Source organism: Ptychodera flava, chromosome 22 (assembly GCF_041260155.1).
Source record: "Ptychodera flava strain L36383 chromosome 22, AS_Pfla_20210202, whole genome shotgun sequence".
Lineage (NCBI taxonomy): Eukaryota > Metazoa > Hemichordata > Enteropneusta > Ptychoderidae > Ptychodera > Ptychodera flava.
The window spans coordinates 31,275,465-31,290,101 of record NC_091949.1 but is presented as its reverse complement, the minus strand read 5'-3'; the positions used below and the strand labels follow the sequence as shown (position 1 = coordinate 31,290,101).

Below are 14,637 nucleotides of genomic sequence, written 5' to 3'. Positions count from 1 at the left end.
GTCATCTATCACGACGTTGATGTTGATGTGGGACAGTAAGCCTGTAAAACAACATCCATACAGACTGAATCCAACAAAAGCGAAATATCTCCAGGAAGAAGTCAAATACCTGCTGGACAATGACTTTATTGAACCCAGTAAAAGTAACTGGAGTTCGCCGTGCATACTTGTTCCCAAATCAGACCACAGTTATCGTATGTGCACGGACTTTAGGAAGGTCAACACTTTAACAAAGACAGACACTTTCCCAATCCCGAGGATTGATGACTGCATCGACCGAGTGGGAAAAGCCAAGTATGTGACAAATTTGACCTACTGAAGGGATTTTGGCAAGTCCCTCTGACGGATCGTGCTCGTGAAATATCCGCCTTTGTTACACCAGACGGATTGTTCCAGTACAAGGTGATGCCATTCGGAATGAAGAACTCTCCGGCAACGTTCCAACGGATGATCAACGACGTCATATCCGGGCTAGACGGGTGTGCAGCCTACGTTGACGACGTCGTCCTGTATAGTGACACCTGGGAGGAACACATCAAGCTCATGCGGAAGTTCTTTGAGAGACTGAGCAAAGCAATGTTGACTGTCAACCTTGCCAAATCTGAGTTTGGTTGGGCAAGGGTAACTTACCTCGGACATACTGTAGGACAGGGTGAGGTAAAACCTGTTGATGCCAAAATCAGTGCCATTTCAAGTTTTCCCATACCAAACTGCAAACGACAACTGATGCGCTTTCTCGGTATGGCTGGTTACTACAGAAAATTCTGTCCAAATTTCTCCACAATTACTGAGCCTTTGACTAACTTACTTAAAAAGAAAGTAAAGTTTGTTTGGTCAGAGCAATGCCAACAGGCATTTGATACACTTAAAGCCATACTGCAAAGTGCCCCAGTGTTGTCTGCACCAGATTTCATTTTGCCATTCAAATTAGCTGTAGATGCTAGTGATACGGCTGCTGGTGCTGTTTTATTGCAAGAAGATAGTCATGGGACATCCTGTTTGCTACTTTTCACACAAATTTAACAAATCCCAGAGAAACTACTCTACAATTGAAAAAGAGTGTTTATCTTTGATATTAGCTTTACAGCATTTTGAAGTTTATGTTACTTCTTCAAATCAGCCAATAGTGGTTTATATTGATCACAACCCTCTTGTTTTTCTGCAGAAATTTAAAGGCAAAAATCAGAGATTGCTAAGATGGAGTTTAATGTTACAGGAGTTTAATCTTGACATTAGACATATCAAAGGCAGAGACAATTTAATTGCAGTCTCTCTCGTATTTAGAGTTTATTGTTGTTCACTTTCAAGAAATTTTATTGTTGTTCACTTTCAAGAAACTTTACTTTAGAGTAAAACAAAATTTGAGTACTTAAATCCTTTTCAAGATTACATTTGTAAAAGAAAGATTTTTCTTTGAAAAATTTTCTTTTTTTGAAGAGGGGGTGTGTTATGTAGGTCATTTCCCCCACACTCATCATGACCTGAGTTCAATTAGTCTAGAACATTCCCAAGGTCACTGCCCTTGATGACCTCACAACCTTGAATTCAATTAGTCATGTTTGGAATGTTCTGGAAAGTTGATTAGTTGTGTAAGGGAGATAATTTTAGAACAGTAATTAGCATGTCAATAAAAGTTCTAGATTGTTCTTACATGCCTTTATAAAAGGGACGTGCACAGCTTCCAGTCAGACTTTTGGGATCGTGTCTCTTGTGTGTTACTAAACTCCAGCAGTAGTCATTCTCAAGACTTTTCAAGACCTTCACTGTCAACGCTGGATTTATACTGTGGACTTTGTGCAGCTTCAAGCCTGCAAGCCAAAGGACTGTTCATTCATTCGACTGACTGTTACAACTCTGAGACTGGAGCTTTGCCGTCCCAGCTGAGATAAGTAGTCTGTACACTTTTAAAGCTTGTACTCTATCCCTAACTTAGCAATTAGTTTTATTTTTGTAATAAATTCTGTTTAAAACGTTATTTGCTGAGTTCACCCTTTTGTTCGTTTTCTCTGCACGTAACACTATGCGCTCTTTAAGGTCGAACAAACAAACGTGTTTGGCAGGTTTTAACCTATTTACAAATGTCTGCTATCCAATAATACAACACAGACTAATTTCATGAGAATTTTCCAGGGTACACAATTAAATTTCCAAATGTGTCGCCCTTAATTGAATTCTGCGAATGTGATGGCAGGCGTGTGCAAGTGTTTCAAAGCCATATTGTTATTCTGTGATATACAGTTACCTGAAAAATTGAGGACTAAATCCTATCTAGAAATATCTTATTGAAGATAAATTGGTATAATTATGATCGGCGTAGTACTATAACAATCGACATAGTGCCATACACAAACAGAAATGCCTTCTCCCATTACCTGTCGCCGGTGCAATCGTGAAAATGCGTTAATATAATGTGTTACATTTGATTATACAATTTCTCTTTAAGCTCCTAAAATGAAATTAGGATCTCCATCTCATACGCTAAGCACTCTGAAGTTTGAAATGACATTTAGCCTTGAAAGATGTGTATGGCGTACTGCGATCATGTCCGCTCACTTGTTTGTTTATTAATCGGAATGACCTTGTCAAAGAAGGGACACGTGTCCCTTTCTGATATTTATGACACAGCCTATCAGATGTGACCTTATGCATCATTTGACTGTCAATGAATAAATCGATTGTAGGAATGAACATAAATAATGTAGATAGTGCTAGAAAAAGCATAATCCAGTTCGTCTTTGTTTTGAAATTGATATATCAATATCGATCATCGTCCCCTGACGAAAATGTCACATACACTTGAGGGAGGGGGTTAGATACATACAGCTTATAAAAGTTTAAATGGATCTGTCAGTCGATTTGCAAGAGAATTCTTCGATATAATTGTGGTATTGACGTCATGAGAGGTGCATATTAGTTGCTTCGATGTCTCAGCGCTTCTTACGAACAACTTAATTATTCATGACTAAATAATAAGAAACGCAACAGGGAAAATAATTGGCCGCATCGCAAATGATGTGTAGGCAGTAATCAAAAGTTAAGCGAACCATGCATGTTTGTAGCTATTTTTCTGTGGGTAAGTTTTATTTTCAGCAGCGTCAGCAAACGCATGAATTTACGTCAATTGATGACGAAATACCCATTTACTCTTCACTAGGAGAAAAGCAAGCACATTCTATAGCTGGCAAAAAAAATATGATAACACGAGTCCGCCAACAAGATAGTGCAAAATGGATAACATTCTGTATAAAACAATTTGTACGAACGAATTTATGCCAAGCGATGATTTGTGCGGATGGAAAGTATATGTAATTTGTGATATCAATCTACATAACTTTAATTTATAGGTCATGAAAAGCTCCTGCCAGCGCGTTTTGTGTGGCTTTATTAAACGTTGCGATTGTCATCAACACTCTCTGGTACAAATGAGTTGGAAGCATTACGATAAGAAACTACTTTGTCATGGTGGTCTGAGAATAACCATATGTCTTTCAGTAGACAGATATTCAAGGCTGGCCGACAGCAATGAAGGGAATATGAGACAGTTTGAATGTGGATCTTTTGCATTGTATGTGCTTGAAAACATGTTTTCCATGTGTATGTGAGTGCGACAGACAGACAGACATTCTTTATATAAGGCTGGCGTATGGCGAGAAAGGCTAAGTTAACAAAGTTCGGCTAAAGGAGAATTTGAATGCAGGTCTGTTTCTTGTGCGTGAGAAGATGTCTGCCTGTGTCTGTGTATACGAAAGACGAGATTCCAAATGGCCGCCAGTCTTTGAAGGTTTCCTCGCTCAGAGACCAAAAAGCGGACTTATGACAAGTTCGGGACGGACAGTGAGTTCGAAATTGCTCCTACGAAGAATATGTGCGTGGCTTAGTTGGCCGATGTAGGATTTTTGATCAGTGCGGTCGAAAAGTAGGTTTGAAATCCGCGGTCCCGATTGGAACCGCGTCCACCGGTCTTTCCTATGAGAGTCTGCAGGGCTGTGGTGGGGGCCATGTAACGCCCGGAACACACAGCACGGTACTCAGGACTACAGGGTTACGAAACAACAATGGCAGATCGTAGCGTCGTAAAACGCTGCTGGTTTGCAGCGGCTCGGATCGGTTGACCGTCATTGTGTACACCAACGTGAAAAGTCTGAAACTAGACCTTGCAAAGACTATTCTGTAACTAATAGACTATTCGGAAAGGATTCAATAATTGACTTAGGCCAAAAAAAATCGATATGTTTCTGGTCATCGCGCGCATCATTTCAAAGTGTGCGCGTCAACTATTTCTTTCCTGTTTTTCATTCGCCCCTACAGAAAAAAGGAAAAAATGTATCAAATTCCACCAAAAATAAAAAAACTTGGGAAAAAATCGCGTCGCCGCATCATTTTTGCCACATGTCAATGACCAGAAACAAACCTATTATTTTTTTGGCCTTATCTTTGGATACATTAAGGGTTTTAACAATTCGCCGCTTACGATACTGAGAAGTTTTAGAATTTACATTAAATTGCCGATAGATACCACAGTCTGGTAGCAATTATCTGTGACTTCTAGATTTGCCGAGACTGGCAGCCGCCATGAAAACGCCTTTTACAGGAGGGCACACACACACTGTACATGTAACAATTGCAACAACATGACCGCCCGGCGGCCATTCTATATTTGAATAAATTTACGGACACTTAGTAATTAGATGTTGTACAACAGCTATGTCTGGGGAATGGCTCAAAACTAATGCGCAGTTGGAAAGAACACCTGTTTCCGTCAATTTCTCCCCTGTGCCGTGCCTTGAAGGACTAAAGTATGTAGAGTAAATCATGCTGTCGGCATCGGTACAGAGAAACCTACGGGGAAAATGTTTTAATAATAATGATAAAGATTATCAATTGTGTATTTGACACCATAATCGAATATGAACTGACATTATGTTGATATCACCCTTAAATACTGTGACGGGAAATTAAAAACTATAGCAGCAATTATTTTGCCTATTCACCATTTATTTGTTCTCAACAGCTAATACACATATTTTGGATCATCATGCTCAATAAAGGTGTTACAGTTGATGCGGTAGGAAGACAATTTCCCGTGTAGCATTACTCATATGCTAGCGTTTAATGATTCTTCTCCGAGCCATATTATCCTTTAATCGGAGTTCAGAGGGTTCTATTGTCATGTATTTCTAACTTTCTCGTCATATCACACCGGCTTTTTTATTTATTTTCTGCAGAACGATAAAATATATATACATACGCAACTATCTGTTCAGTTCATTCGAGCTCATGCATGGGAATTTAGCAGTCGATTGAGATAACTCAAATGAAAACATAGAAGCCTTAGGTTTTATTGGTCCCACTGACAATTTTCACAAAACTTATTCGTAATATTTCCCTCAATATCACAATTTAATAGGTCTATTTCAAAGTCAATTATTTTTCAGAAGTGCTGGGATTAGAGGCTAAAAAGTTCTTGTACCGGTTCCATAATGCATTGCGCGCCAGGGTATACAAAGCGTATAGAACTTTAGCCGTAGGGTACACGCAGGGTATGTTACTCATAGAACTCTATGGCAGATTACATCCTGACCGATATTTTAGCTTGAAAATTTGTGTAATTCTTCTATAACAAACCATTGTACAACCAACACAAATCAGTATGCTTTCTTTGTTTTTAGTGTATATACGGTGTTTGACATAGCCACTGCACTGCATTGTGGGATAAGCGGGAAAAGGTCAATTATTATAACCCAGGAATCAGATCGCTGTCCCTTCATTCAAAATGTTTCGGTGATACATGGCGTACATTGGTGAAGTTTATATGCGTCAGAGAAACAGAGGCAAACAAAATTGCTTGTTCCTATTTTATTATAAAAATTACTCCTTCCTTCCTCCTAATAGTCTAATTAATTTAGCAGATGGCATTTTGGAACCTTTAACACCATGCACTGTACTTGACATGATAAATTTTGCGAATAATGTGTTGTGTTTGTCATGCCTGGAAAATGACATGTTTATTACTTTCAACAAACTTGACCTATCGACATTGCACGTGATATATATTACCCTATGGCCTTCTTACATTTGATGTTGCCATTTTACGGTGATAAAACGCTACATATTTATCATGTTGTTTTGAACTGAACAACATAGGTGCCAGATCTGGGGAACGGTATATTAAGGAGTAGGCAACGATATGACGAAGATAGTTCGACGAGCGACGCTTTGTAGTCTTTTAGAACAATGTTTACTTCATTTTAAAAAAGCATCCCGACAGTTAGAATACTTACAGTCCACAAGAACAATTCTTCCATTACTCCACTGGCGCGCCTAATCACCAACAAATTAGATTATAGCCCTACATTTAAGCCCGTCGTAGAAAAAAATCAAATGTATGAGAATTAAAAAACCGTTTTATACAAGAGCGTCAGAGAATGGCAGATTAATTTATAACACCAGTTCCTGCAATTAGGTTGTATTCAACGTCATGACTATACGGGAAAGTGTGCACAATAAGGAAGGCAATGACACTGTACTGTCATTCAAAACAAAACTTAACATTCTGAAATACCTCTTACTAATTAGGACTTAATGGAACATTCATCACCCTATAATTGATTCTGTCATTTTTATCTTTATGTTGTCTAATTGAGCAATTTCAGCTGAACACACTACTGAACACAGTGACCCGGGATGCGTAAACGATATAATTTGCCAATTATAGTGTCATCAAATATAATGTGACTCTCCCATGAATCGAAAGTTCATAGGGGCTTTTAAACTAAGGAATGTGTCTTTCCTGATCCGCGAGGTAGTATGAAAATGTGCGAAAAGGGAATCCTGTGAGAGTATAAGGTATAAATTAATAGATTTCTACGACCAACGTGGCAAATGCTCGAGGGTTCTATGATTGTAGTAAAAAACAACCAAGGAAGGGCGATAATCTTCTGTTTAAAATAGCAACATATAATTACTATTTACACTGTATGACTGTCATTACAGAAACCAAACCAACCGTCGGATGTCATTTGTTGAACTGAAATATCCTAAAAATAGAGGAAAATACTGTTTCTTATTACTCAAGCTTGTTCCATTTTATTGTTCAATAATAAAGGCTGTGAGCGACTTGTCTTCTTTCTTTTGCTATGCAGAGTATTTGCCCATAATGTTATGAAATGAAGGCCATTCTACTGCAATTACACGTCATGGGATAGAAACAAATATAAGATTCAGTGCAGCAAAGGATATACTATAAATTATAAAGAGAAGTAGAAAACCGTCCCTGAATATGCCCTTATTAAAGAAGATGTACTTGTTGAAAAGTTTGTGATATTTTAAATTACAAATCAAAGCCGACATAGGTAAAACATCCTTAGGTATACACTGAAATATTTTTATGAGGGCACTCTTTTCACTGGAGGAATAATATTTGTAGTAATGATAGCGTATGGGTTATTCATTACAAATACTGGTATTTTGGTAGATATTCCCTGCTATTTTAGTTTAGCCCACTATTACATTTGCATGCCGTCTTCAGACACCAGCTTCGTATGCTGTTCGTTACGATTCAAGCGGCGGTCTCATGAGTCGAAAATTGAAAGTCGTGATAGGCATGATATTTGATAGGAGGCGATCGATAAACTTCGCACAATGAGAAACTTACAGATTAACATTATTGGGGAAACATTCAAATATTTAATTGGTGTGAAGACTGGTTGTGTTTTTTCATGCTTGTTTGTGTGTTTGTTTGGCTTCCTTGGCTTTGCACTCTTTCGGGTCGAACAAACATACGTGTTTGGCATTGGACTTACTTAAAAATGTCTGCTATCCAATAATACTACAGAGGTGATGGCAGGCGTGTGCAAGTGTTTAATAGCCAAATTGTTATTATGTGATATACAGTTACCTGCAATATCGAGGACAAAATCCTTTCTAGAAAGATCTTGATGAATAGAAATTGGCGTAATTATGATCGTGGCTAAACACTTATGAGTGTGCCGTTCAGCTTATGTGAAGTGGTCCATAATGTGCAAATGTACTATAACAATCGTTAAGTGCCATACACAAACAGAAATGCTTTCTCCCAATACCTGTCGCCGATGCAATAGTAAAGATGCGTTAATATAATATGTTACATTTGATTATTTACACAATTTTTCTTTAAGCTCCCAAGATGAAATTAGGCTTTTCATCTCATACACTAAGCACTCTGAAGTTTTGAAATTACATTTAGCCTTGAAAGATGTGTATGGCGTACTGCGATCATGTTCGCTCACTTGTTAGTTTATTAAACGGAACGACCTTGTCGAAGCAGGGTCACGTGTCCCTTTCTGATATTTAGGACACAACCTATCAGATGTGACTTTGTGCATCATTTGACTGTCACTGAATAAATCGATCGTAGGAATGAACATAAATAATGTAGATAGTGCTAGTCAAAACGTTTTCCAAGTCCATGTTAATTTTATAATCGATATATCAATGTCGTCGTCCCTTAAGGAAAATGACACATACTTGAGGGAGGGGGTTAAATACATATAGCTTACAAAAGGTTAAATGAATCCGTCGGTCGATTTGCAAGATAATTCTTCGATATGAATTGTGATATTGATGTTGACGTAATGAGATGTGGATGTTAGCTGCTGCGAAGTCTCAAAGCCTCTTTGCTATTGCAGCGACTTAATTATTCATGACTGAATAATGAGAAACGCAACAGGGAAAATAATCAAAAGTTAAGCGAACCATGCATGTTTGTAGCTATTGTTCTGTGGGTAAGTTTTATTTTCGGTAGCGTCAGAAAACGTATGAATATACGTCAAATGCTGACGGAATACCAATTTACTCTTCACTAGGAGAAAAACAGGCACATTCTATAGGTGGCAAATCAAGCATGTCGATTACAAACGAGTCCGCCAGGACAACATTCTGTATAAACAAACATTCTGATACAACAATTTGTAAGAACGAATTTATGCCAAGCGATGATCTGTCAGGATGGAAAGTATGTGACATGTACTTTGTGATATCTACATAACTGTAATTGATAGGTCATTAAAAGCTCCTGCCAGCGCGTTTTGTGTGGCCTTATTAAACGTTGCGATTGTCATCAACACTCTCTGGTACAAATGAGTTGGAAGCATTACGATAAGAAAGTAGTTTGTCATGGTGAACTTAGAATAATCGTATGTCTTCCAGTAGACAGACGTTCTTAAGTTCAAGGCTGGCTTACGGCAATGAAGGCAATATGAGACAGTTTGAATATGGGTCTTTTGCATTGCAGGTGGGTGAAAACATATCATTTATGTGTGTGCAACAGACAGGCACACACATTCTTCAAGGCTAGCCTACGGCGAAAAAGACTCATAAAGTTCGGCAATAGGAGCCTGACTGTGTAAATGTCGGTCTGTTGCGTTGCATGTGCGGGAGAGCATGCGTTTATGTGTCCTTGTGTGCCATAGACAGACAGACAGATATTTTTCAAGGCTAGCTGACCGCGAGAAAGGTTAATAAAGTTCGGCAATACAAGACTTTGAATACAGGTCTATTTCATTTGCGCGAGAAGATGTTTGTCTGTGTCTGTGTGTGCGACGGACTGACGGACAGAAGGACGGACAGACAGAAGGCGGACAGACAGACATACATTCTTCAAGGCTGGTCAACGGCCACTAAGGCTAATAAAGTTCGGCAATAGGAGAATATAAATGCAAATCTGATGCATGTGCGTTGGAAGATATCTGTATGTGTCTGTGCGGACGACAGACGGACGGACAGACAGAGAGAAACACATATGTCGAGACAAGGTATTGGACAAATAGATACGCAGGGGAAGTTAAATTGCATTTGTGAGTTTACTTTCCACTAGGTGGTAAGTCGTCGTTGACTATAATATGAATACTTGACATTATAAATTGTCAATTAAAATATACTAAACACACCTCGCTACGTGTATTTTTAGTATTCAAACTATCGGGGGGGGGGGGGGTCATGAACAAGAACACAATAAAAATTGCCTTGAAACTCATATTGAACTCTCAAGGCTACATAAAGCCTTCTTCACACAATGTTTTTCTGAAAAAATGTGTCCTGAGAACTGTTATTAACACTCGTGAATCAATATGATGCGCCAAATCTTGCCTAAACTCCCATTACATTAGATAGCATATAACGTGTGATTTTCTCCACTTATATATGGACATACTTTGAAGATTTTCACGCTCCGCTGCTTGTGCAGTCGCAAGTTAGTTGCCTAGCCAGTTAACAAATAACGCAGTACATAGTGAAAGGGTTAGTCGGCAAGCGGAGTTATAGTGTTCTAAATACTGTAAGTCCAACGACAATAATATTTAGCAAGATAACAATGTTATATTTGATCATGAGTAACAATCACAAAAAATTAACAGAAAATTGTCCTTTACTTTAATTCACCGCCAACAATATGAATGACATCTGTTTGAATGACGACTATACATCGTCATCAACAGCCACAAAGTCAGAAAATATGCATGTACATATGTATGTATATATGCGTAATCCAATCCGGCTGTGCAATCGTATATACATTCCATCCATCCTTGATTTGGAAAATTGATACCCTGTACATATTTTAGTCCACTGTACATGTGTGGCATAAATTTGCCATTCTTCGCCCAAGCTTTGCATCATTTTGTAAAGGCTTCACAACTGGTTCGGGGGATGGAATCAAGAAATAACAAGTTACTGTTACAGTAGTATAGCAAATACTTTAAACCTCGAATGATATTATAATGCAATACAACTGCCCTTACCATTTTTAAGAAACTACCAGTAGATTTGATTATAGATCGAAAATAAATATGATATGAATATTAATTAAACAACCGTGCCTTGGAATATATTTAATCATGTGCGATACATATCAAATTTCAAGAATGCAAAGCTAAAGAATATATAGCCCTGCTCAAAGGCTTTAAAATGAGCACAATTCTGCGGGTCCTGTTTCATGAACTACGAACACGCCTCCTACACAGTCCTTCACCTTCATGGCTTGGTTCTGTAGATACGCCATGAGAAGTTTCATTTACATGAACATTTTACGAGGTTTTGTATGAACGTCGGTACTGATTCTCTCTGCTTATAGAAAGAAAAAAACATATTCGGCAAACAAACTTTTATATGACCTACCTTGACCTTGATCCCGTAATCTAAATATTGCATTAACAGTTCTGAGGACTGCCAAAAAAACAAAGTAAACCCTGTCAAAACGATAACCGACCAGACAGTCCGGCGGAATAGAGACGAACTATTTGTAATGTTTGGTATCCCATGGGCAGTGGTATTCCTCGCGAAGTTTGAGATGATTTTCCGCAAATCTCTTTTCTCATTGTCTGTCATCTTAATCACGTTGTTAGCGCAAGGTCTATCTGCTAAATGCTATGAAACGTCGATGCAAGAGCATTTTGTGACTCCATGATTAGCATAAACGCCACGTGATCTATACAGAGATACATGGTGAATAATATAGCTGTGAATAGACACCAAATGTGCCTGCCAAGCTTGCAGCTATCTCCTACAGTCCCTGGCGAATTATTATATGGCGCGAAAAAATGCTGAACTCAGCAATTTGTGAAATTAGCAGCTGTTTACCACCACGAGGGCTGCTGGAATTCCACGTCGAGTCGTCCTTGATCACTGAGTTCATTAGGAGTGGTGTTCACACACCGACGAATGTCAACAAGTAGAATGCTTGCGTCAACATGTAGAACGCTTGCTTTTTCAGTTTCCATTAGATGTGTACAGTTTCAATTTACAATGAACGAACTGACGTGTTGTGCCTCGTAGCAGCACAGACTTTTAATGAAAGAATATCTCGACTACAACATGATCTTCCTCCCTCTACTTTTGAAAACCTGCAATTCCTTGAATAAGATGTAGTAATATGAAAGTAATACACGAGGAATGTTGTATAAGATATAGAAATGACCTGTTAATCTTTGGAAGAAAGGGTCAGAAAACAAAAACTGCAATTTGAATTTAAAGGAAAAATATACTTGTTTCTGCTTTGTACAGTACACATTTCCCTAAAGTTCGACATTTTTTATTCGGCTGATGATGTGAATATTTCTTTAACAGAGCAGGGGGACATTTTGTAGCAATTTTTCCGAGGCAGGTTTGTCCTCAATTGTTTACCTATTACTATTTCTCAGTTCGTCGTTTACATTTCCAGAAAATGTACATCGCCGGGCAAGTTCCCCTACGAAAAACTAAAACGAATCTTTGAGACTTGGGAATTGAGATGATTAAGGTAGTACGCTACCATTCTATATAGGAGAGTGCCCTCTTTTGTCCAGAAGATGTACATGTTCCTTTTAGACTACCTAACCTGGTGAGCGTGAATAACAGGACAAAATGGCAAAAAAATCATGATAGTGACCTTATAATATTTCTTTCAGAAGTTTTTATGAATCAAAACAACCGAAATTATATTTTTGCACTGAAAAATCGACAGTTATTTTTATTTTGAAAGATCAGTAGAGAATAATTAACAATTGTAGCTCTGACATAATATCAGTAAGCTAGAGGGTCAAATCTCAGGTCTAACAAAACTCACCTTTTTTCGTCACTTTTTGCTATTAAGTATGAAAATTTGCGTGGTGACCCCAACTTTTTTGCCTTCAAATCAAAGAAAACTGTCTGTTTAATAGATATTGCTGTACTTTTTAACATTTTGAAAATTATTTTGTGCATTTATATGAAGTTTATATTTTTAAGAAAGACTAATTTTACAGTTAAATGATAAATTTAGGGTCTAACATTTAATTTTTAAGACAAGACATCACAAATTTTAGTTGATTGTCCTTATTCAGCTGTCCTGGCAATGCAAAAATGTGGTATGCACACTGGGATCTGTTAATCGTTTGCGATAAAATAAAGATTCTGCTGGTAAGTGCAAATTTTGCAAAATGTGAGATTTAGTGGTTTTCTGTCAATTTTGGCATGTGTTTTTTCCAAAAAATTTGCATGGGTATCCCATACTTTTTCATATTTTTGCAATGTAGACATAAAGATTATTTCAGAAAAGTCAACTTCACGAATGCCCCAACATTTTTTGGAATGGTAGCGTACCTCCTTAAACACAACACGACAGATAACAAGTATGTTGATGAATGTAATTTTCAAAATCATTACAACCCAGCAATGTTTCATAAATAATATTCTGAATATTTTAAATTGCGTGCTTGTAATTTTTAACGATGTACGTTGAATTGTTTTAAGTCTCTTGCGGTCTTTGGTGGATGATAGAGTTCCTATTCAGTAACTGGTATGTTGTAACATGCATTTTGCATTTTAAACTATGTAATACTTGTAAGAAAATTGAAACAGTCGAAGTTGACCCTCTGGCAGTATGCAAATTGAGAACGTAGTCAGGTGTTTTCGGTACCCGAGTTAACAATTTATTTGTAAAATCGATTTGACCATTACCCGGAGGTAAAATAATCTATCAAAATAAATTAAATATTTTCGTAAGCAGGTCATTTTGCCTTATGCTGGGCATGTTATATATTGTGACACATGCGTATACGTAATGTGTAACTCGTAGAATCAATGATAAAATCTTCGAGTTTTGTCAATAAAAATTAAATTAATGTTGTTGTCTTTAATTCTTTATCTATTATTATGTGATTGAAATTATTTACTAAAATTATAATAGTGCATAAGCCATCGGTTCTATAACATATCTCTCTTATACCATGCGGACAGACAGAACGCTGATCTTGACAAAGGCCAGCACACATGAAGACATAAAAGCTGTGTAACGTGTCTCTCGGATATAGTGTCTATGTACCTGCAACTGACTTGAAGTTTGCAGGTGTAAATTGATACATTTAAGACGTCAATGGTACGTATTCTTCTCCCAGGAAAGGAAGGCAAGCGTACATAACATTTTTAATTTAATATCATGATCATTACCCCGCCTGATATTAAAACAAAAATCCCGAGGAAGAAAGACAGATGTTTCTTCTTGCCTTGAGGAGTATTCGCTGAGTTTTTGATACTTTCTAGCTGATCAGATTACATTTCACTTTGGCCAATGACTGCCACCATATTTGCTGTGTAAAGGTTCGAAATGTAAAACAATTAGGCATTTCAACGTTCTTACTTTATTTTTGCTTGAGTTTGTTATTGGCCGCCATGCACTCTTTCATTTACTCGTTCGGTATGTTGATCTTGAAGATTACGTGATAATTATCAATATTTTCCGCTTGACATGGCTCACACCTGGGTACGATATTGTACAAGCAATATGTACTATATCATGTACGCGTGACCAGAAACGAATACAAATATGGAAATGAACATCGTAAAGATTGCTTGCCCGTTGCTTTTTCCATCAACTAACATGTTATTGAGTAATGCACACGCGATGGCATATTTCTGCCATCAAATTGAAATGATTAAAATTGACCTTTTTACTAGGATGTCATGATCCGATATAGTCATTTTAGTAGTTTTTTAAGGCCTTCCCCTGCCCCATGAATTCGGATTTTAACGTTGACTGATTGTAATCGACTTGGCCGATAGTCGTTGTATTCATACTTATTTCCTTGAAAATTGCCATTTATGAACCTTTATCGCTTTATGTAGAATTGCTGAGAGTAATTCACTATA

At 37.6% G+C, this 14,637-nt stretch overlaps 1 protein-coding gene across 2 annotated transcripts in view; it reads right to left on the bottom strand.

Moving 5' to 3' along the window:
- The window catches only part of LOC139123186 (uncharacterized), a 57,612-nt gene extending 46,148 nt beyond the window's left edge, over positions 1–11,464 (bottom strand). For both annotated transcript variants that reach the window (XM_070689283.1, XM_070689284.1), the window contains exon 1: positions 11,152–11,464. In XM_070689283.1, the coding sequence (XP_070545384.1) occupies positions 11,152–11,361 (210 nt within the window). In that variant the 5' untranslated portion in view covers positions 11,362–11,464. The remainder of the gene's footprint in view (positions 1–11,151) is intronic.
- Positions 11,465–14,637: the final 3,173 nt, after the last annotated feature.